The 22,428-nt window shown below is 40.7% G+C and overlaps 1 protein-coding gene across 1 annotated transcript in view; it reads left to right on the forward strand.

The window, feature by feature from the left end:
- LOC109951381 (guanine nucleotide exchange factor DBS-like) overlaps positions 1-22,428 on the forward strand; it is a gene marked incomplete at its 5' end in the record, with an annotated part of 148,395 nt that overhangs the window by 64,678 nt on the left and 61,289 nt on the right. The window contains 5 exon segments of the mRNA XM_020585859.1: positions 7,315-7,437; positions 8,023-8,103; positions 8,806-8,946; positions 11,130-11,222; positions 16,902-16,980. Of these exon segments, the coding sequence (XP_020441515.1) occupies positions 7,315-7,437; positions 8,023-8,103; positions 8,806-8,946; positions 11,130-11,222; positions 16,902-16,980 (517 nt within the window).

A 22,428-nucleotide genomic window follows, 5' to 3' on the forward strand; every position in this document is an offset into this window, starting at 1 on the left:
ACACAGTATACTGCCATCACTACAATATACATGTTTTGCATACAGTTTTATTCACAGGCTTTCTGCAAAATGCCACACACTTCAAATTCATGCCAACTGATATTGTTGCATCCAGTAGATGTCCTCCTAGAGCAAATGAAGCTTCAAGAAGCTTTGCGCTGGAGTGAACCAATTGGCTGAAAGGGTTCAATGCCTCATGAAGCTTCATCTGCCCATCACTAGTCAAATGTTTTCCTGGGGCCAGAGCGGGCGACATTGAATCCTATTTGAAGCTGCTGACTAAGGATAAGCGTAAATACAGTAAGGTTGTTATTCACGTCGGCGCTAATGACTCCCGACTTCGCCAGTCAGAGGTCACTAAAATTAATGTTGAGTCGGTGTGTAACTTCGCTAAAACAATGTCGGACTCCGTCGTTTTTTCTGGACCCCTACCCAATGTGACCAGTGATGAGATGTTTAGCCGCATGTCGTCATTCAACCGCTGGCTGTCTAGGTGGTGCCCAGAAAATAACGTGGGCTTCATAGACAACTGGAAACCATTTTGGGGAAAACCTGGTCTGATTAGTAGAGATGGCATCCATCCCACTTTGGGTGGTGCGGCTCTCTTATCTAGAAATCTGGACGAGCTTGTTTTACAACCTAAATTATGACAACCCAGAGTTGATTCCAGGATGCAGGGTCGCAGTCTTACACGCCTCTCTGCTGTGTCCTTGCAGCTGCTACCCACCCTACGCTCCCAGTACCCCATAGAGACTGTGTCTGCCCCCCGCCCACCTAAATTATATAAATCAAGAATCAACTCCAGAGGAGTTATTCATAAGAACCTAATTAAAATTAAGATGACTCCTCTTATAGTAGAAAGTAATAGGACAATCAAATGTGGACTATTAAATATCAGATCTCTCTCATCTAAATCTCTGTTAGTGAATGATTTGATAAGTGAACATCACATTGACTTATTGTGTCTTACTGAAACATGGTTACAGCAGGAAGAATATGTCAGTCTAAATGAATCCACTCCACCTGGTCACAGTAACTGTCACATCCCTCGAAACACAGGCCGAGGTGGTGGCGTGGCAGCGATCTTTGACTCAAGCCTATTAATCAACCCTAGACCTAAACATAGTTATAACTCATTTGAAAGTCTCACCCTGAGTCTCTCACACCCAAACTGGAAAACTCAAAAGCCTGTTCTGTTTGTTATTGTATACCGTCCACCTGCTCCTTATTCAGAGTTTTTAAGTGAATTCTCAGACTTTCTGTCTGATTTAGTGCTTAGTACAGATAAAATAATCATAGTAGGCGACTTTAATATTCATGTAGATGCCGACAATGACAGCCTCAACAATGCATTCTGTTCATTATTAGACTCAGTTGGCTTCTTCTAAACTGTAAATAAACCCACTCACTGTTTTAATCACACTCTTGATCTTGTTCTGACATATGGCATCGGAACTGAACACTTAATAGTTTTTCCCCATAACCCTCTTCTGTCTGACCATTTTCTAATAACGTTTGAATTTCCATTAATGGATTATACTCTATGTGGGAAACAATTCCACTACAGCAGATGTCTATCTGGCAATGCTGTTACCAAGTTTAAGGAAATAATTCCGTCTTTATCTACTTCAGTGCCGTTTGCCAACACAGTGGAAGGAGGCCACCTTAACTTTATTCCCACACAAATCGATAATCTTGTTGATAGTACTGCAGCCTTCCTGCGTAATACACTTGATACCATTGCCCCTCTGAAAAAGAAGGTAGTGAAACAGAGGAGGCTAGCCCCGTGGTACAGCGTTGCTCCGCTCCCTAAAGCAGGCATCATGAAAAATGGAAAGGAGGTGGCGCTCCACTAAGTCAGAAGAGTTTTCTATAGCCTGGAAAGATAGTTTAATAACATATAAGAAAGCCCTTCATAGTGCCAGAACCACATTTTATTCATCACTGATTGAGGAAAATAAGAACAACCCCAGGTTTCTTTTCACCAGTGTAGCCAGGCTGACAAAGAGCCACAGTGCTGTTGAGCTTAACATTCCCTTAGATCTCAGCAGCAATGACTTCATGAGCTTCTTTACAAATAAAATCACAACTATTAGAGAAAAAAACTGGTTGGACCACTCCCACAGCTCTCACAGATGTGCCATCTACTACAATGGCTTTAGAAACATCTGTAAGACCTCATTTATACTTGGACTACTTCTCCCCTATAGATCTATCTGAGTTGACCTCAACAATTGCTTCATCTAAATCATCAACATGGCTCCTGGACCCCATCCCGACCAGGCTGCTCAAAGACGTCTTTCCCCTAATCAACACATCCATACTAGATCTGATTAACCTCCCTCTATTAACAGGTTATGTTCCACAGGCTTTTAAACTTGCAGTAATTAAACCTCTACTCAAAAAGCCTACTCTTGACCCAGGTGTCCTAGCTAATTATAGACCAATATCCAATCTCCCATTTATTTCCAAAATCCAAATTCCAGAAAAAGCTGTTGCTAAACAGTTTTTCTGCACAAGAATGATTTGTTTGAGGATTTTCAGTCAGGATTTAGAGTCCATCATAGTACAGAAACCACATTGGTGAAAGTCACCAATGATCTTCTCCTAGCCTCGGACAAAGGACTTGTCTCCATACTTGTCCTCTTAGATCTCAGTGCTGCTTTTGACACCATTGATCACAGCATCTTACTGCAGAGACTTGAACATGTTATTGGGATTAAAGGAACTGCGCTAAGTTGGTTCAAATCTTATTTATCAGAAAGATTTCAATTTGTTCATGTTAATGACAAATGTTCCACACAAACTGAAGTTAGTCACGGCATTCCACAGGGCTCTGTGTTAGGTCCAATACTCTTCACTTTATAAATGCTCCCTTTAGGCAATATTATCAGGAAGCACAACATAAATTTCCATTGCTATGCAGATGATACTCAGTTATATTTATCTATGAAGCCAAATGAATCAGGTCAGCTGGTCAAACTTCAAGCATGTCTTAAAGACATAAAGGCCTGGATGACCTGCAACTTCTTACTTCTAAACTCTGACAAAACTGAAGTTATTGTGCTTGGGCCTGAAAACCTTAGAAATCTGCTGTCTAATCATATAGTTACTTTAGATGACATAGCTCTTGCCTCCAGTACTACTGTGAGGAACCTTGGAGTCATCTTTGATCAGAATATGTCCTTTAAATCACACAAAATCCAAGTCTCTAGATCTGCCTTCTTTCACCTACGCAATATTGCAAAAATCAGGAGCATCCTGTCTCAAAGTGATGCTGAAAAACTGGTCCATGCATTTGTTACTTCCAGGCTGGACTACTGTAACTCTTTACTATCAGGATGTCCCAATAATTCCCTAAAAAGCCTCCAGTTAATCCAAAATGCTGCAGCCAGAGTACTGACAGGAACTAGCAAGAGAGATCATATCTCTCCCATATTAGCTTCTCTCCACTGGCTCCCTGTAAAATTCAGAATAGAATTTAAAATCCTTCTCCTAACATACAAAGCCCTTAATGACAAGGCTCCATCGTATCTTAAAGACCTCGTAGAGCCTTATCATCCTAACAGAGCACTTCGCTCTCAGAGTGCAGGTTTACTTGTGGTTCCTAGAGTCCACAGAAGCAGAATGGGAGGCAGAGCCTTTAGCTATCAAGCTCCTCTCCTATGGAACCAACTCCCAGTCTCAGTTCGGGAGGCGGACACCCTCTCTACCTTTAAGATTAGACTTAAGACGTTCCTTTTTGATAAAGCTTATAGTTAGGGCTGGATCAGGTGACCCTGAGCCCTCCCTTAGTTATGCTGCTATAGGCCTAGGCTGCTGGGGGCCCCATGATGCCAAGGGGGATTTGTTGGGTTTTCCCTCTGTAATAATAGTGATAACAGTAAGGTCTAGACCTTACTTTGTAAAGTGTCCTGAGATTACTTTTGTTGTGATTTGGCGCTATACAAATAAAATTTGATTTGATGTGATTTGAAGTTACTCAAAATTGTACTTAAATACAATTATAGAGTAAATTAACTTACCCTAATACAGTTTTATTATAAAAAATATTTATTTATTTATTAGTTAAAAAAAAAAATTGTTATTTTTTATGATTATTTCATCTCCGTGTGAGGCCAAGCTTTAATCAGCCAAGTCCAAAAACATCAAGACAAACTGCATTTGAACACAAAACAGCCTGAAAAGCTTTAGCATCCCCCAGACTCTCAGATGTAGAAGAACTTTACCAGCATTTTAACAGAAATTATTTTAAAAAGAGTGAGAAACCTCATTCATATTTCTTTAGATATATGTCATTTAGAAAGATCATACACAAAGGTGAAAAACCACATAGAAGTTTACATATATAACTGATGTCCAAAATAAACTAGTTAGTGGTAGCACTGTGCAGCATGCAGGAGACTTCACATTACACTGTGGGAACACTTTTATTCCAATCACATGGTCAATAAACAACACAAGAACACCAAGTTAATATTACACCTACAGTAGTATATACTGACTTCAGTCTGTATAATCACCTCAACAGCTGCAATAAAATTCATCAAACTTCTAACAGTAATATGATCAGCATTCTTCATGAATGCAGTCAATAACAATGATTATCACATTTTACAGATTAACTGTAAAAGAATCCATCAGGTTGTGATCAGAGTGACTGCTGACAGAAGAGATAAGGCACTGGGATGAATCACGCCTGGCTGTTAGCCTGGTCTGGAGTAGGCTGGCTGCAAAGAATACACCTCCATAGTAACTCAATTTAGCTCCATTTAACCTGCTTTCAAGCAACTGATTCCGGGATAAATTCAGCCAGGATAACTGGAAAATCTCGGCTTAATACCTTATCTTGATTTTGTGCAATACCCCCATACTCCAGAGCAGGTTAGCAATGCAGTACAAGTTGCTATGGTTATCTAACCTGAATAAAGGTGAGCCAGATTTGTGGTACCAGAAAACCTGAGCTGGATAAGCCACTAATCTCTCTTTGTGATACAGGGCCCTGGTGTCCTAAAATCACAAGCTACAAAAATACTCCAGCTATCCAATCTGTAAGATACAAACTCATTACCATATTATCTCTGAGCATCTCTTGAGTGGAAAACACCAATAACAACAAACCTACAGGCAACTACTAGAATGTATCCCTCTGCCACCGCCAATGGAACTACTAATCAGGTAAACAAAATAGGGAAATTTGTCTCAATGAGCATCTCTTGAGTGGAAAACACCAATAACAACAAACCTACAGGCAACTACTAGAATGTATCCCTCTGCCACCGCCAATGGAACTACTAATCAGGTAAACAAAATAGGGAAATTTGTCTCAAATAGACTGTAACTTTGAAAGATACCAACTTGAATTAGCCTAGTGGGACAATACAAGTGCATTTTAACCTCAGACAAACTTTGGAGTGAGTGATTTTGACCTTAGTTTTTTGCATCATAGAGGTGTTCCAGTTGGAAACATTCAAGATCACTGTGGTGAGTAGGAGAAGTGACAATGACTAACTGGGAATCAAAACTGAAAGTGAGACGAGAGTGGTGTGTAAGCGCTACTAAGAGCCATTAAGATAGAAGAGTTGCAACATTGGGGCGTCGAAAATGGCAGCAGGTTACATGACTCATGTAGCTTCAAATTGTTTCAAACAATCAGTTAAGATCCATTGCTATCTGTAGGGAACAGTATAATTTATTAGCAATTACTACTTTTAATGACTTGTAATGGCTTGCAAACTAACTCTGTGTTGTGTTGTTGTTAGGTAGGTACCCAATTATTAAAGTGACCCCATATTTGAGAGAGATAGTTTGAGAGAGAGAGAGCAGGCAGCACGGTAGCACAGTGGTTAGCGCCGTTGCCTCACAGCGAGAAGGTTCCGGGTTCGGGCCCCACCTGGGACCTTTCTGTGTGGAGTTTGCATGTTCTCCCCGTGCTTGCGTGGGTTCTCTCCGGGTACTCTGGCTTCCTCCCACTGACCAAAGACATGCAGCTTAGGTTGATTGGTGTCTCTAAATTGCCCATAGGAGTGCGTGCGTGTATGTGTGGTTGTTCGTCTATGTGTTAGCCCTGCGATGGATTGGCGACCTGTCCAGGGTGTACCCCGCCTTCGCCCGATTGCCGGCCGGGATTGGCTCTGGCCCCACCCGTGACCCCGTTCAGGGACTAAGCGGTAGAAAATGAATGAATGAATGAATGAGTTTGAGAGAGAATGATAGATATTCCTTTAAAGGTTCGGCTAAATGTCAAAGGTCTTGCCTTCTGCTCCTTACCATGGGTCAGGGCTGTAAGGATGATTTTGGAAATACTGACATCATGAGTCCATAGCTACCACTGCAAACCTGTCGCTCAATGGTAGCCTCTACATCAGTCCTGTTCCCTCCTCATTTCTTCTTTTAATTTCACAGTATTTGTGTGGATGCAGTAACATTTATACTTTATATTTAGTGTTTTTCAGCAGATTTTTCCCCATTCAAATGAATGGGAAAAATTTTCACATCTTAATAACTTCAGCATACCTTCAGCTAAAAACACCATTTCAACTGTTACCTATTTAGCAACTCTTCAGCTATTCATAATGTACACAGCATTTTGATATCTTTTACGTTTTTTGCATAATTACGTTTACATTTTAGGCCTCATTTCAGTAGCAACACTGTAGTAGTCCTCAGTAGGTAGGACTACTCTGACAGACACACACACACACACCTACACACAGTTACACACACACACACACACACACACACACACTAGCCTACTTGTTTTAACTACTTTGTGGGGACCAACGGGAACATTTTCACATCTTAATAAGTTCAGCATACTTTGAATTAGAAAAGCCATCCAGCTATCAAAATGTTCAGCTCTTCTATCAGCTCTTCTAGGACATGTGTGCTTGTATAATTCTTTTTTTTGTAACATTTATACTTTTTAAAATATTCAGCTTTTTTCCAGCAAATTTTGCCCTATTCAAATGAATGGGCAAAATTTTCAGCTAGAAAAGCCATTCAGGTATCAAAATGTTCAGCTCTTCAAGGACATTCCTACTGTATTGCATCTCATCCTTCAGATTATTCAACAAAGAACTTCAGCTATTTTTTCTCAACTATTTCAACAAAGAACTTCAGCCATTTCTTCTCATCTTTCAGCTGTTTCAGCTTTCAGCAATTGATTTCAAGCATTTTCAGGGCGGTCCTTCAGCATGTCAGCATCTTCGACAGGAAATGCATTTTTCTAGTTCTGTTTACTTCCTTGTTTTTCCTTCCTTTTATCCTGCTTTTTCAATCTATCTAACCTCCTTCCTCCTTCTTGTCTTCCAGGAGATGTTAAAATGCAGTAAGGGTGAGGGGACGGCTGAGCTGGAGGAGGCTTTAGCTACCATGCTGGACATCATCAAATCTGTCAACGACTCCATGCACCAGATAGCCATCACTGGTTTTGAGGTCTGCTTTGCCTTAAATCTTTAAAGACTTTTGTACTCAAATAAATAAGTATATACTGATGGAAGTATTATACAGTTTATACAAAATATCATAATTTTTGCTTTCTTTTATGAGTTATTGATACTTATTTTTTTATTACCCTCCTTGACCTGGTATGGCAAAAGAACTAAAGTGAGTGCCAGTGCTTCCACCCCACTAAACAATATACAGTTAGCCTGATTTTCATCCATGGATATCAATAAAATGATTCTAGAGGGACATCCTGATATCGCTGAGTCTTGTACAGTACTATGCAAAAGTCTTAGGCTATCATTAGTTTTTCTGTTTTAGCAAGGCTGACCACCATGTTTGACTGAAGGCTGCAAGAACACACTCCTCCTTCACCTGTCTCCAACTCTGCTTCTCACATCTTGTTGATGATTGGATCCAGACATTTCAAACTTCAATTCATCACCCCATAAGACTCTTTTCCACTGATCTTCACTCCAGTCTTTGTGAGCTTTTGCATAGCTCAGTCTGGAACCTGCAGTGAGTATAGTAACTCATGCTCTGAAAGTCTGACTGTCTGTGTGTTGATATTCACAGGGAAACCTGAATGAACTGGGGAAGCTGCTGATGCAGGGGTCCTTTAATGTGTGGACTGACCACAAGAAAGGCCACAGCAAGGTACAGACCCACACTCCAGGAAACCAGCTTTAGGATGCCAAGCCTTTCATTTAAAATCAGTCAGTAACAAGAGCTTTAAAGAACTACACAGAAAATTTGAAATCACAAATTCAACACCCTTCAAATTAATTCTCTCCCAATGTTTCTATGGGAACCACATTTAAAATGTTAAACTAACACTTTTGAAAGACTTCACATCATTAACACTGTTAGAGTTTTACATAAAACCATTTACACTGGACGTGTGTCTCTGGGAGTTGAAACCACCTGCTATAATGAAGCATTGGGAAAAGTGAATTCTTAAACAGGACAGCAGAGTTGTGAGTTTGTTATTTGGAAGGTAACTTATCATAATGGGTTAAAAATATAAACACAATGAACGGTACAGTTGTTAGTTTCTTACATAGTATACTCAAAGAAACAACACGGGCGGATTTTCTCACACTTTTTTCACAAAATAAGGTTGTCGCAAACTGGCTCTGACATTGCTGATGGTAAAATGACAAAGTGTGCTGTAAAACCTTGATCTCCTTCAGTAAGGGAAAAGACTCAAGACAGGAGCATAGTGCAGGAGGCAAGAGGGTTTATGGGGAATAAGATGCTGGTGCAAAAAGAAACAATTGCTAACATGTAGCATGAGTATAACAGTAGAAACAGTGAATGCGAGCGTACAGACAACGTGTGGACTGATTATGATTTCAGGTGAAGGACCTGGCCAGGTTTAAGCCCATGCAGAGGCATCTGTTCCTGTATGACCAAATGCTGCTGTTTTGTAAGAAACGAGAAGAAACCACAGATGGACATGAGAAGACCCCATCATATAGCTTCAAACACTTGCTCAAGGTCAGATACAAATGTGATATGTCTCTTTTGTTTTGTTTGTGTGACTCTTTGATGATAATTTATTATATTGTATTAATTCCTGTGGGGAAATTTTGTACTGTCAGTCGCTGCCTGGCCACCAGGGGCAACTAGGGCTTCAGTGTCTTGCCCAAGGACATGTGGACTGTGGAGACTAGGAAGCGAACCATCAACCTACAGCTGCCCCACTGTAATTTGATGGTCTAGCATGAGTGAAAGTAGAATTAGCTTTTCAGCTAAATTCTCCACAATACTCATGACAACTCCTGTTAAGGGTGTCTGAAGGCCAGAATGGTTTACGTTAAATGCAACATAACTGCACACTGAAGGTTCCCTGTGTAATTATTGATCTATAGTAGCACCATCAAACAGTTTCTATGAGCGGGGCTCTGTATTACCTATTTTGTGCATGTGCATAAGGGTGCACATGTTTGCACACACAGCAAAGACAGAAGAACACTGTTAGCAAGTTAATGTGGTTATACATAATAATACTGGAAATACTTCAAATGTGGCTTTAGAGAGGTTTTATGAGAAAAGAAATGCATTCAACACATTTGTTGATTTGAATTCAAGGATGCAATGTGACATTCTATAATGACATTTAAAAAAATGTTAAATATTTAATCATTCATTGCAATGGGAAAGAATATTACAAAAATAATTTATTACACAGCAAACAATAATAAAAAATGGAATTAGTCTAACAATAAAATGAAGTAATTTACAAAAAAGGCAATAAATACAACATGAAATAAATAAATATTAAGATAAATGCTAATACACTGTCACTGCATTAATTTGTGATGATGCCTGTGCTGGCAAACAGTGAAAGCACTTTGAGTGTGCTGCAATGCATAGAAAAGCACTGTACAACTATAAGACCATTTACAGTATGAGTGAGGTTCAAGGACAGTTCAGACTGTAATGTTACAGTACTATTTCTGACTATTGTGCTAGGAGCAGCAGCAGGGTTGCATCTATGTGGGCTGAGGACCTCATTTGTACTGAAGTTAAATGAAAAGTGCTGAATGATCAGCAAAGCTCATTTCACATACTTACCTACAGTTCCTCTTGTGACAAGTCTGTATCTGAAGGCGTCACTGTTTGTCATTGGTGCATTCAAGCTCCAGCCCTCTTGAATATGAGAAGTGTGGTGTGGAGGTTAGGGCTTCAGTGATTAAGACAAAATTCTGAAAGGAAAAACTTTTCACACTGTCCACATGCTAATCTGAAAACAGCTTTGCATTTAAAATGCTTGGTGGACACTTATTACAGGTTTAAATGCTTTTCAACATGTAACAAAGACTGTATGATACACTAGGCTTCTCCAAAACTGCCTCAGCAATGTCATAAATGGTCAACCTGGATCACCACCTGCCCCATTGCCCTGGTCCCCCAGGAGCCCCAAGAGCTCCAGGTTCACTATTGACTTTGTTTGTTATATTATTTCATGAGTTGCAAATACATCTCAGAATGTACACAAGTAAAACATTATACTAATCCTGGTGGTCTATCTTATAGAGGAGACACTTATTAAAAACTTGTTTTTGATGTAATTTAATATGGATATTTTGTGAACACAGCATGTGAAAAGACTAAAACAGACAATCATTAGTCTGTCACTCAGTTTCTCGCTTTGTGACTTCCTTACCTCGGATGCTTCTGCTGAAGATGAAAATTTTTAAAAACACCTCTAGTTTGCTAGTTTTGTGCTGTGCTGAGTAAAAATAAAGTGTGTTCATGGTAACGGAGGAACATGTCACTTCCTGCCTCACTGATGTCTTTTAATCATTTTTGGACAACAGTGGTGCTCTGTGGCACAGAGGAAGGACCTGTGCCGAGGCTGTGGGTATACACACGGTACTCATAAACAAGAATCATTAATGGTTGGTTTTGGTTTTTGCATGGGGATTTTTTACTAAGAAAGTTAAAAATAAATCATATTAGTTTTATAATGTACTCACAATGTCTGTTACATAATATTCTTGCACATTCTTAACAGAAGCTTATCTCCAACAATTTACCACAAGTTCAGTGACACACAACAAAGGTTAAAGAGTATTTTAGCTCTGCAGTGGTTGGCTCCTGGGTGGTTTGGAAAAAAACATCCTTGTTTTTCTTTGTTTAGACTTCTGTTTCTCTGCCGTACTGTCTCTGTCCAGATGAGTGCTGTGGGGATCACAGAAAATGTCAAAGGTGACAACAAGAAGTTTGAGGTGTGGTACAATGGAAGAGAGGAGGTTTACATCATTCAGGTATGTTGATGCCACTGGAATAAGACAAACCTTTAAGCAGTGGTGGCAAGAAGCTACTTAGATTTACTCATGAACTGCAAACTTTTCAAGTACTTGTACTGTACCACCTTTTACTATATACAGTGCATTAGTTAATTAATGAAATTCATTGCTCATATGGAAAATAACAAAGTTATCCCTGTGTCCTTATTGTTTTACATCATAATATCAATTTTCAGGTTTCACCTGGGGAAAGGGATTCTCCTTTTTAATAAAACTGTGGCATACCAAATGCACACTGCGAGCGTCTCTTCCTCAGTCAGCCCCCGTCGGCGTCTGCTGATTGTTCAGTACAACAGCGTCTCTCCTCTGTAATTTCTCGTCAGTAAATTACAGCATGCTTCTCATATGAACGTCTCTTCCTCAGTAACTCACTGCATATTCTTAAAACGAATATACTGGCAGTAGATTAGTGATGCTCCGCAATACTATTTACACTTAACAATTAGAAGACAACCTTAGCAGGTCATTCACCAAGAATTTTACAGTCTTATGCAAAAGTTTAGGCACCCCTTGATACATAACAGATTTTGGTGATTTTTTATTTGAACAGATGTTAACACAGTTTCTCTTGGAAATGGAAAAAATGCACAATATTTTCTGCAAACAGTGATGCATAGTTACTTCTTATGCCATAAATTGAACAAAAATAAAAAATAAAAACATTATTATGGCATGGTGCAAAAGTTTGGGCACCCTACACAATCAGTACTTAGTAACACCTCCTCTGGCAGATATCACAGCTTGCAAACGCTTTTCATAGCCAGCTAAAAGTCTTTCAATTCTTGTACTTGGGATCTTCTCCCATTCTTCCTTGCAAAAGGCTTCTAGTTCTGTAATATTCTTTGGTCGTCTTGCATGCACAGCTCTTTTAAGATCTACCCACAAATTTTCAATGATGTTTAAATCAGGGGACTGTGATGGCCATTCCAAAACCTTCAGCCTGCGTCTCTTGAGGTATTCCATAGTGGATTTCGAGGTATGTTTAGGATCATTGTCCTGTTGTAGAAGCCATCCTCTTTTCAGCTTCAGCTTTTTTACAGATGGTGTGATGTTTGCTTCCAGAATTTGCTGGTATTTAGTGGAATCCATTCTTCCCTCCACCCGTGCAATGTTTCCTGTGCCACTGGCTGCAACACAACCCCAGAGCATGATAGATCCACCCCCATGCTTAATAGTTGGCCAGGTGTTCTTTTCATGAAATGCTGCTCCTTTTTTTCTCCAAACATGCCTTTGCTGATTGTGTCCAAAGAGTTCTATTTTAACTTCATCAGTCCACAGCACTTGTTTCCAAAACGCATCGGGCTTCTGTAGATGTCCTGTTGCATACTTCAGATGTTGGATTTTATGATGGGGACGCAGATAAGGTTTTCTTCTGCTGACTCTTCCATGAAGGCCTTGTCTGTGCAAGCATCGCTGCACAGTGGAACGGTGCACCACCACTCCTGAGTCTGCTAAATCTTCCTGCAGGTTTTTTGCAGTCAAATGGGGGTTTTGATTTGTCTTTCTGACCAGCATACGAGCAGTTCTGTCCGAGAGTTTTCTTGGTCTTCCAGATCTCATCTTGACCTCCACAGTTCCCCTGATCTGCCATCTCTTAATTACATTTCTTACTGTGGAAACTGCAAGCTGACAACGCTTTGCTATCTTCTTGTAGCCTTCTCCTGCATTGTGGGCATCAATAACTTTCATTTTCAGGGTCTTACACAGCTGCTTAGAGGAACCCATGGTTGCTGGGTGTCCACAAGTGTGTGCACAAGGTTTGAAGAGTCAAGGTATTTGTACAGCTTTGAAATTGGCATTTACCAATGACAGCTGTTGCTGTGCATCAGATCTACCGAGCTGATTAAGGTCTGAAACCTTGTGAGAGACTTTGAGACTCTGGAACTCTTAGGGTGCCCAAACTTTTGCACCATGCCATAATAATGTTTTTATTTTTTATTTTTGTTCAATTTATGGCATAAGAAGTAACTATGCATCACTGTTTGCTGAAAATATTGTGCATTTTTTCCATTTCCAAGAGAAACTGTGTTAACATCTGTTCAAATAAAAAATCACCAAAATCTGTTATTTATCAAGGGGTGCCTAAACTTTTGCATAAGACATACATACATACATACATACAGTCAGGGAAAAAATGTCACCCAGCGTGGCAGTGTGACTCACTGGCATGTTTAAATAGCGTTTGGACAACAATGCACAGACGACAAAGCTAAACCAGGTTCTGGATTAACAGAAATTATGGTGAGTACACTAAACCCGCTAATTTTATTCTGTGTGGAAAATAAGCACTGTAGAAAATTACTGGCTTTATCCTCTACATCTAAGTGATTTGCTGGGTAGGAGTCTCATAATATGTAATGTTGGTGGTGGGATGAACTAAACAATGCCAGGAGCACTGTACAGTAAGTAAATCCAGGATAAATGAACCATGCTCTTTACCTTGCCCAACTGTGAAATTTAATAATTTCTCATTCAAATCAACTCATACTCAGTGCTCTTAAAATTACTTGCTTGATCAAGTTCTTGTTTGTTCTGTTATTTTCAGCAAGAATGCTGCTGATTCCATGCCCTTGGAAAATCCCAAAGAGAACAGCTATGTCAAAATTCCCTAACTGGCTACACTGCTATTGCTGGCCACTCCTTCAGCAACTGTCTAAGCTAAAGATATTTTTAAAATTTTAACCAACACATAGTCCAGTGTGTCCGTTCTCAGCTGAGACTGTGCAGCAGTTAAAAGCAGGCCTCCCTTTTTTCCCATTTGGCAGTCTTCTGGGTTAAAACAAAAAAGCAAATGATTATATAAGGGAAAATAGTGATGTGTAAATCATCTATATCCTGTATTGGATTGAAAACAATACAGCAGCACATTAGTTGATGAAATACTTAGATACAATACTTGACTAAACATTGATTATCATTGATTAGACATTGATCAAACATTAATTATCAATCAAATCTTTACTTTATGCATGAAACCATGATTTTCTACTTTCCTTAATAGTCTGTGTCTCCTTTCTCTGTCACACATACCACAGCACTTCCTCTTTTGTATGGATGTGTGTCTTACTTCCTCTTTCTCCACGATTCAGCATTTTCACTCTCTATGATTAAGATTCTGAATGTACTTCAGACTTCTAAATGTACCTTTTTCAATACAATCCTTTCTCATTTTATTCTTACACATTCACTAATGATTATTTCAAACAAAACACACACACACAAGTCATCTTATGATTATCTTAACTTTTCTACTTTATGCATTTTGCCATAGCATTTCAATACTTTTCCTTTCTCTCCCAGCTACTCTTGCTGCTTCCTGTAAACATTCTTGCTGTTCTTGTGTGAATTCTAACTGAAAAGACACAATTTGTTCAGTAGTCTCCTGCAGCCCTTCTTGTAAGGTTATTTCTGATGCCAAATCATCAGAGACCAGTTCTGCTGTTATGGCCTGTGTTTCTTGTGCTTTTTGGTTCTCTCTGGGACCGTTTTTACAGGCTTGCAGACAGCAGGTATTTGCACAGCTGAAGCCAGTTGCCCACCTGACTTGCTAGTATATAGCCTGGCCTCAGCTGTCTCTGCATTGCTGATTTTCTTCCCGAAAGTTTTTCCACTCAGTTGCTATGCAGCCTTGCCTGCCAGAGATCTCCTGGTCTCTGTGGTTCCTGGCCTACCTGGTCAGAGAATCCTGTCCTGCTAGTCCAATCCCCTCAGTAAGCTCTTCTCCCTGTTCGCTCTTACTCTGATGCCATCTTTTCCCTGAGTTCCGTTTGTGGCCAGTCTTGCACAAACTCAGCCCGACAGACAAACTAGCTCCTTCTGGTCTTGCCTGGTGCCGGGAGCTGCTCTGCTCTGCCCCCTCAGCTCTAAACTCACAGACCACTGGACGCTTCCCCACTCAGCCTGCCAGATGCAGGTCCTCGCAGCATTCCTGTGTCATCCTACTGAGCTGAACGAATATTAACCAGCTCTACCCACATAGTGCCGCACTGCACAGCTTTCCAGGTGCTATTCCTCCCAGCCAGCCTGATGCTTCTCCCCTGTGTGGCTGACGCTACTCCACTTTGACTACCAGGTACCTATCCACACAACTCTTCCACACAATTTAACCCAGCTACTCAGTGCAACTTATTCAGCCAGCCTGGCACTACTTCTCGCCGCTCTCCCCACACTACTCGATCTAGCCAACACAGAGACACTCATTCAGCCCACTTCGCTATTCGCTGCTCTCGCTCAATACTCAGCTTCAACTCAGTCTGTCTGGACCTTCTCTTCTTCACCATCAAGCTTCAGTTTACTCAGCCGGCCGCCTCCCAAGCGCATCTTGACACCCCCTGCCTGGTGTCCCCTCAACTCAGCTGCCCACTGCTACCCTCAGCCTGCCCGGAGCGGTCCAGCTCAGCCATCACTACCTCCTCCTCTCAGCTTGTTCTGCCAGTCTGGACTCAACGTTGCCTGCCAGCATAACTCCACTTGGCCAGATCTGCGTTCTTCAACACCAAACCAACTCGACTCCAGTTCCACCCAGTTCGGCTTCTGCCCTGAGTGCCTCTCCAGGATTTAATGGGACCAGCAAATCATCCTCTTACCTGCCTGGCATACCTGTACTCCATGTGCCAGGGTCAACGTCCTCTTCTGTCCACATGCTCTGCTCCAGTGGTCTTCACAGCTCACACCCTGTGATCCCTGCACCATCCAGACTACCTCACTCAATGTTGGGGCCTGCCAGCCTACTCTCTACAGTTCAACTAACTCCCAACAGAGACCCAATCATTCCTCTGGGAACGACCTTCAGCTCAGCCTCTACTCTGTCCTAACATTTACTTGCATAGTGGGATCCAAAGCCTGTGCCAATTGGCCCTAGGCCGTAACATGTGATACCTCATCAATTTTATTTACACATCACTATTTTCAGATTTAATTTTGGCTTTACATACCGTCCCAACTTTCTCTGATTTGGGGTTGTTTAATATACACAGTATATATAAAAAATGAATACACATTTGTGTAGCAGAACTTTTTTCTACTTTCCTACCCAAATAATCATTATTTATCTGGCAGCCCCTGTAGGTTGCCTAAACCCAGGTTGGAAGCCTCTGGATAAAACAAACTAACAAAGTGGACAAACCACAACAACAACTGCGTACATATTGTAATCACTAATAAGACGTTTATGGCGACATATATAATAGCATATCAGTCACAGGGGACATTTTCAAAGTACTTTTAGTTTTGACACTATGATTTTTAATGTAGCAATCTGGTCACGTCAAAGAATATGTTGATTTTACACATGCAAATAAAACTGAAAAAATCATTAATTTCAATAACACAAATATTCAAGTATACTGTTTCTTACTGTAATGATATCTTTGTTGAAAAAAATCCAATGAATATTTCATATGTAATGTGATTCTTGGGAGCCATCCAGCTTTCTTTCCCACCCTCGTCCTCTTGGGGGCAGTGTTGCGCCACACTGCTTCCCCACTGAGCAGTTTCTCACTCAAGACAAACAGCCCTAGTATTGAGAGGTTTTTGTTGTATTGGTTGTTTGATTTATATATACGTGTGTGTGTGTGTGTGTGTGTGCACGTGTACGAATGTGCATGTGGTGTGTGTGTGTGTGTATTTTTTCCCCAGGCTCCTTCGATGCATGTGAAAAATACGTGGGTGTCAGAGATTCGTAAAGTTCTTACAGGCCAGCTAGAGGCTTGCAGAGGGACAAACACACACACACACACACACACACACACAAACACACAGACTCATCTCTCTCATGTCTTGCTATAGTTGCGAGGACACACATTGACATAATAACCATAATCTAACCTTCACCATCACAACTAAATGCCTAACCCAGAGCTTATCCTAAACCTTAATTCTAACTTGAACCCTAGAACCAAGTGTTAACCCTCAAACAGCCCCTTGAAGTTGTGAAATACTTCCATAATATCCTCACAAAATGCTCTCCTAATAATGGCATCAAACTAAAATTAGTTCACATGGCTGTAGACAGACATGTACACACACCTATCCTTCCTTGTGTATTTTTACCACTGTCATAAGAAACTGCTTTAGCATTTGATGCGCAGCTGAAGGCACAGCAGACACACGTCTCTTGTCCAAAATGTAACTATCACATCTAAAACCAATTAATAGTTGCAGCCCTGGTGTAAAGATAATACATAAACCCATAAACATGCTGTGGAAACATACTGTACATAAGCTTCCATCCAATACACGCCTTGCTCTGGGTTTCTCTGAGTCCACTGGCTTCTGTAACCCCCTCTCTCAGCCAGTAAGCATCAGTCATCCACTGTTCCGCTCTGTGGTCCTGACTGACAGGAAAACCACCCTCTCTGTGCCACACTGGCGAGCTGACAATCTGTGTGTGTGAGAGAGAGAGAGAGAGAGAGAGAGAGGGAGTGTTATAATAACAGCAGCCCTGTCAGGAAACCTAGAGAGCAGAGGCTGTAGGAAGCTCTGATGGCCCAGTGCAGTGAGCATGTGTGTATGTGACTCACACGTGTAGAGGAAAGACAGAGCGAGAGAATGAAATTGAACTGGGAAAAGGAGAGGGAGGAGATTGAAAGTGATGGGGAGAGAAGAGAAAAGGGCAGTGAAATGATGCCTGGATGGAGACAAAGGGACACAGAGAGAGACAAGAGATTTTCAGGGTGAAGATGGAGGCTGCAAAGCAGCACAGAGGGAATGAAGGGGGCTTAAAGGGATGAACATGAAATGAGGAGGGGCGAGTGTGAGGATGAAGGAGGGTGGAGAGACGGACAGCAAAGAAGAAGAGTAGCCATTTCAGCTGTAGAGACAGAGGACATAGTATGACTGTGATGTGAAAGAGAAAGAGGGATATTATAATGTGAGTGATGTACATAAATGTGCAGAGCTTAAAGGAGGCAGCTATCGTGTCCAAGGATGAATGTGCACACTCATCTCCATGACAACTGAAAAAACTCCAGTGAAGACCAGGAGATGTTGCTGAAAAAGCTACTTGGCTGAGTTTTATTTCCATAGCTTTGGTCATCATTTCTATCAGTAATGAGAATATTGCACTCCGATCTGGGAGTGTGGTGAAAGAAATCATATAGGAAGGAGATATTTGTATCACACAGATACAAGCACATCTAATAAAATCAGTGTCTGATTTTTTTCCCATCCTATCAAACTATTAAATGAATATAAAGGACTAAATATATTGTAGTCGTAATCATGCTGCTTCAGCTAATGTATTTATGAATGATCTAGGATCTACACTTAGCCAACTTAACAGACCATTGGGGCTCTGTTAAATTTGATAGCATTTTTAAATTGAAAGGAGTTTGATAAAATATACACTGAGAGGGAGACGTACAGGTGGGCAAGACAGAGTGCAACTGAATCTGACCTTGTAATATATTTGTAAACAGTTTACTGCTTTTTATGCATTGTTTGTTGATGTTAATACTGTTATTTTGTTATATTAAATGGTCTTATGCTTGTATAGCGCCTTTCTACGCTTTTACAGCACACTCAAAGCGCTTTCACATTATTTGGCCATTCACCCATTCCCAAATTCACCCACCGGTGACATCACCGGGAGCAACTGGGGGTTCAGTGTCTTGCTCAAGGACACTTGGACATTTTGACTGGACAAGCCAGGAATCAAACCGCTAATCATCTGGTTAGGAAATAACCTGCTCTACCTCCTGAGCCACAGCCACCCCAAACAGAATATTACACAGCCTTATGCTGGTTTACTGTTTTGCACATTGAGAGCCAATGTACCTGAGTCAAATTCCTCGTGTGTCCATCACACCTTTGACTCAGGGTTATTGTCCAATCATACTGCCGTGGGTTAAGTGTTCATCAGTGTGATGGCCTGGGGGAAGAAATTGTCCCTGTGCCTGATTGTCTTGGTGCACAGTGACCTGTAACGCTGTCCAGAGGGGAGGAGTTCAAACAGATTGTGTCTGGGGTGTGAGGGGTCTGCAGTGATCTCTGCTCTCCTTTTGACCCCTGCAGTGTACAGGTCCTCCATGGAGGGCAGGCTCACACCAATGACATTTTCTGCAGTCCTGACTGTTCGCTTAAGTCTGTAGTTGTCCTGTTTGGTTGCTGAGCCAGTGAAGATGCAAAGATGAGTTTTAAGTTTGGGTTCAGAGGCCTCCATAGAGTCAGACTGTCTGATGTCAGCAAGGACAGTGAAGAGCACGAGATGCTGTAAAGATTTGGGAGATCAGACATATGAAGGAAGCTTAGTTACTGCAGGATTTTGCATGTCATTAGAAAAACCTTAAGGTCTGATGTGACATGAACAGGGAAGTTAAACTGGTGTAATGTGGTCGAATTTTCTGATTGTAGTTAAAATTCTAGATGCAGCATCTGAACCATCCGAGGACTTTTAATACTAGCACATGGCAGGCCTGAAAGCAAAATGCCACAAAGACTGCATTTTTGTTATGTAGGTGAAAAAAGGCAGTGTTGATGCTGTCTTTAATATGCTGAGAAAAAGAGAGTGGAATGTCAGGGAGCAAAAAGTTATGAACCAGCCAGTTCTTCACAGCAGAGAGGCAGGCCTCAAAATCAGCACTTTGGTAATTGTCATTTACTTCTACACATACACCTGAGTATCATCAGTGTAGCAGTGGAAATTATGATGTGGCTGTGTTTATTCCTGCTTTAGAATATGAGCACAGTGAAACAATCACAAAATAAAGTTTGAATTCTCTGATTCACTTTGTTTTTGCTGATGTTGATCCCTCTCCTCACTCACTCTCTAGCTCTCTCTCTCTTTCTCACCCACGCAGACCTCTAACCCTCTCATTCCGCCTCATCCCATTTATATAGTTGGTGGAGTGAACTCGTCTGTGCAAGTATACTACCTGTCACTGTGGCATTTTGGATGGTCAACACTGACCCACCATACCTGTACTGTACCTTTTACACAGAACGCAGAGGCAGAAAACCCCCGCATTAAATGGGCAGTGTAAAAGGGGCATTTCATTTGAGCAATAAGTGAAAGAAAAGGCCATGATTGTACATAATGCATGTGAGGAGACATGAGACGTTCCAGGTGATTGACATGTCTCTCTAGCGGAGATACCTGCCAAAGTGAAACCATTGCTAAAAGCTAAGAGGGCAGCAACAGGCTGCTCCATACCACTAAGGTCAGTTTTAAAATAGTAAATTTGAGGAGTGATATGATTAAATAAACGATGTGAACACACAGACCACAGGTGTCAGTCTCATGGAAACCATAATACACATCCCAAGAAGCAACACCACAAAAAGGTTTTTGTTTTTGTACAAATACTGTCATATTCTCTATAGCTTACTGTGGTCCAATGTGGCGGTGTTGTTTTCCCACCCATGCTTACTGCCAGTCAAATTTTTGCAAAGCCTTGCCAATAATGCAGCTACAGAGTGTTTCCCATCATCCTGAGCTCATTCTTAGTGCAGGTAAACAATGTTACATGCATTTACTGTGGATGTAACAATAGTAAATATGGAAAATGTTCTATAATGCCAGGATTCCTCTAATACTATATTAGTTATAGTGATGAGATATTGAGCCTTTCATTACTGGAAGCCTCATTTAACTCGGAACTCAATAGTGACACCTACTGATAAGGATCATTAAAAGCAGCCAAATAATAAATGACAATGTGATGGTACAGCAACACAAACATTATTCATATACATGGAATTTATTAAACTACTGAATTCAGTAAGAATCTTGCATCTGCTTACACCATGTTGTCTTTTAGATGGATGGATAGAGGTAAAGACTGAAGTTCATTTGGACAAGTGCTCACAGTATCTGGCTTTCAATCTAAATAAATCAACAACTACTAATTCTAAACATAAATTTAAAATGATCATACTGATTAATACAACCATTTCACATTTTATTTAACACATTCACTAATGATTATTTCAAACCAAACACAAATAAATCATTTTATGATTATCTTGACTTATTAAAAGCTTAACTTTTCTAAGCATCCTGCTACAGCATTTTAATAATAATTCCTTTGACCTCTCGAACCTCCCCTGGAACTTCCTCTTTCTCCTCTGCCTTCTCTGTATCTCGGTGCTCTTCGAGGCCCATATTCACAGCCTCGCTGACAGTATCTAGCCATCTACCCCAGCCTCCTCCTAATAGTGACTCTCTGCCTCTGTACTAACGTCTTTGCCTGTGTCATAACTACTTCTCTTACTAGACATCAACAAACCTTAACAGTGAACTGTTGGCTGTAATAACCTTCTGGCACAAATGACACAAATAGATTTTTTTACAGGATGACAGTCTTGGTGTACTGATGTGGAAAGACAAGCAAACAAGTATTCTGTAGGTGCTTTTTAAAGTGGTTTATATCACATGTACCCAACCTTTGGACTTGTTTCATCTTAAAACAAAGCTATGCCTATTTACTATCCTTTGTGTCCATGAGCAGGCAGCCAAAGATACAATTTTTCCTTCTCAGAACTAGCAATCTATTCATCTCTTTTCAGCCACACATCCAGGGTGGGGTCATGATGGCAGCGGTTTCCACAGGGAAATCCAGACATCCCTCTCCCCAGCAGCTTTTCCCAGCAACTCCTGGGGGATCGCCCGGTTTCCCCAGGCTAGATGAGCTGTATCTCATCTCATATAGAATTATTTATTATGATCAATTTTAGAGCCCCATGAAAGTAAAATGATAAATTTTCATGAAAAAGAAAAGGTCAGAGAAAAGACTGAAAAAGAAAGAAAGTTTGAAAATGTTCCCCCCTTAATATCCTGATAGTCATGACCCCTGACATTAGGTAGCTTTGCAAATTAAAAAATAAAAGTGTTTATATACAGTGGGGCAAATAAGTATTTGATACACCGCCAATTTTTCAAGTTTTCCCACTTACAAAGAATGGACAGATCTGTAATTTTCATTGTAGGTACACCTCAACTGTAGGAGACAGAATCTACAAAAAAAAATTCCAGAAAATCACATTGCTAGATTTTTAAATAATTTATTTCCATTTTACTGCATGAAATAAGTATTTGATACTGTTATGTGCCGTTCGCACCTGTCAGTGAGCGAACGAGAAAGAGGCAGACCCAGGTAGCCGACTTCGATGCAAGCAGTGATTTATTATGTACAGTGATAAGGAGAAATAACAAAATGCACAGAGG

Source organism: Monopterus albus, unplaced genomic scaffold, assembly GCF_001952655.1.
Source record: "Monopterus albus unplaced genomic scaffold, M_albus_1.0 scaffold382.1, whole genome shotgun sequence".
Taxonomy (NCBI): Eukaryota; Metazoa; Chordata; class Actinopteri; order Synbranchiformes; family Synbranchidae; genus Monopterus; species Monopterus albus.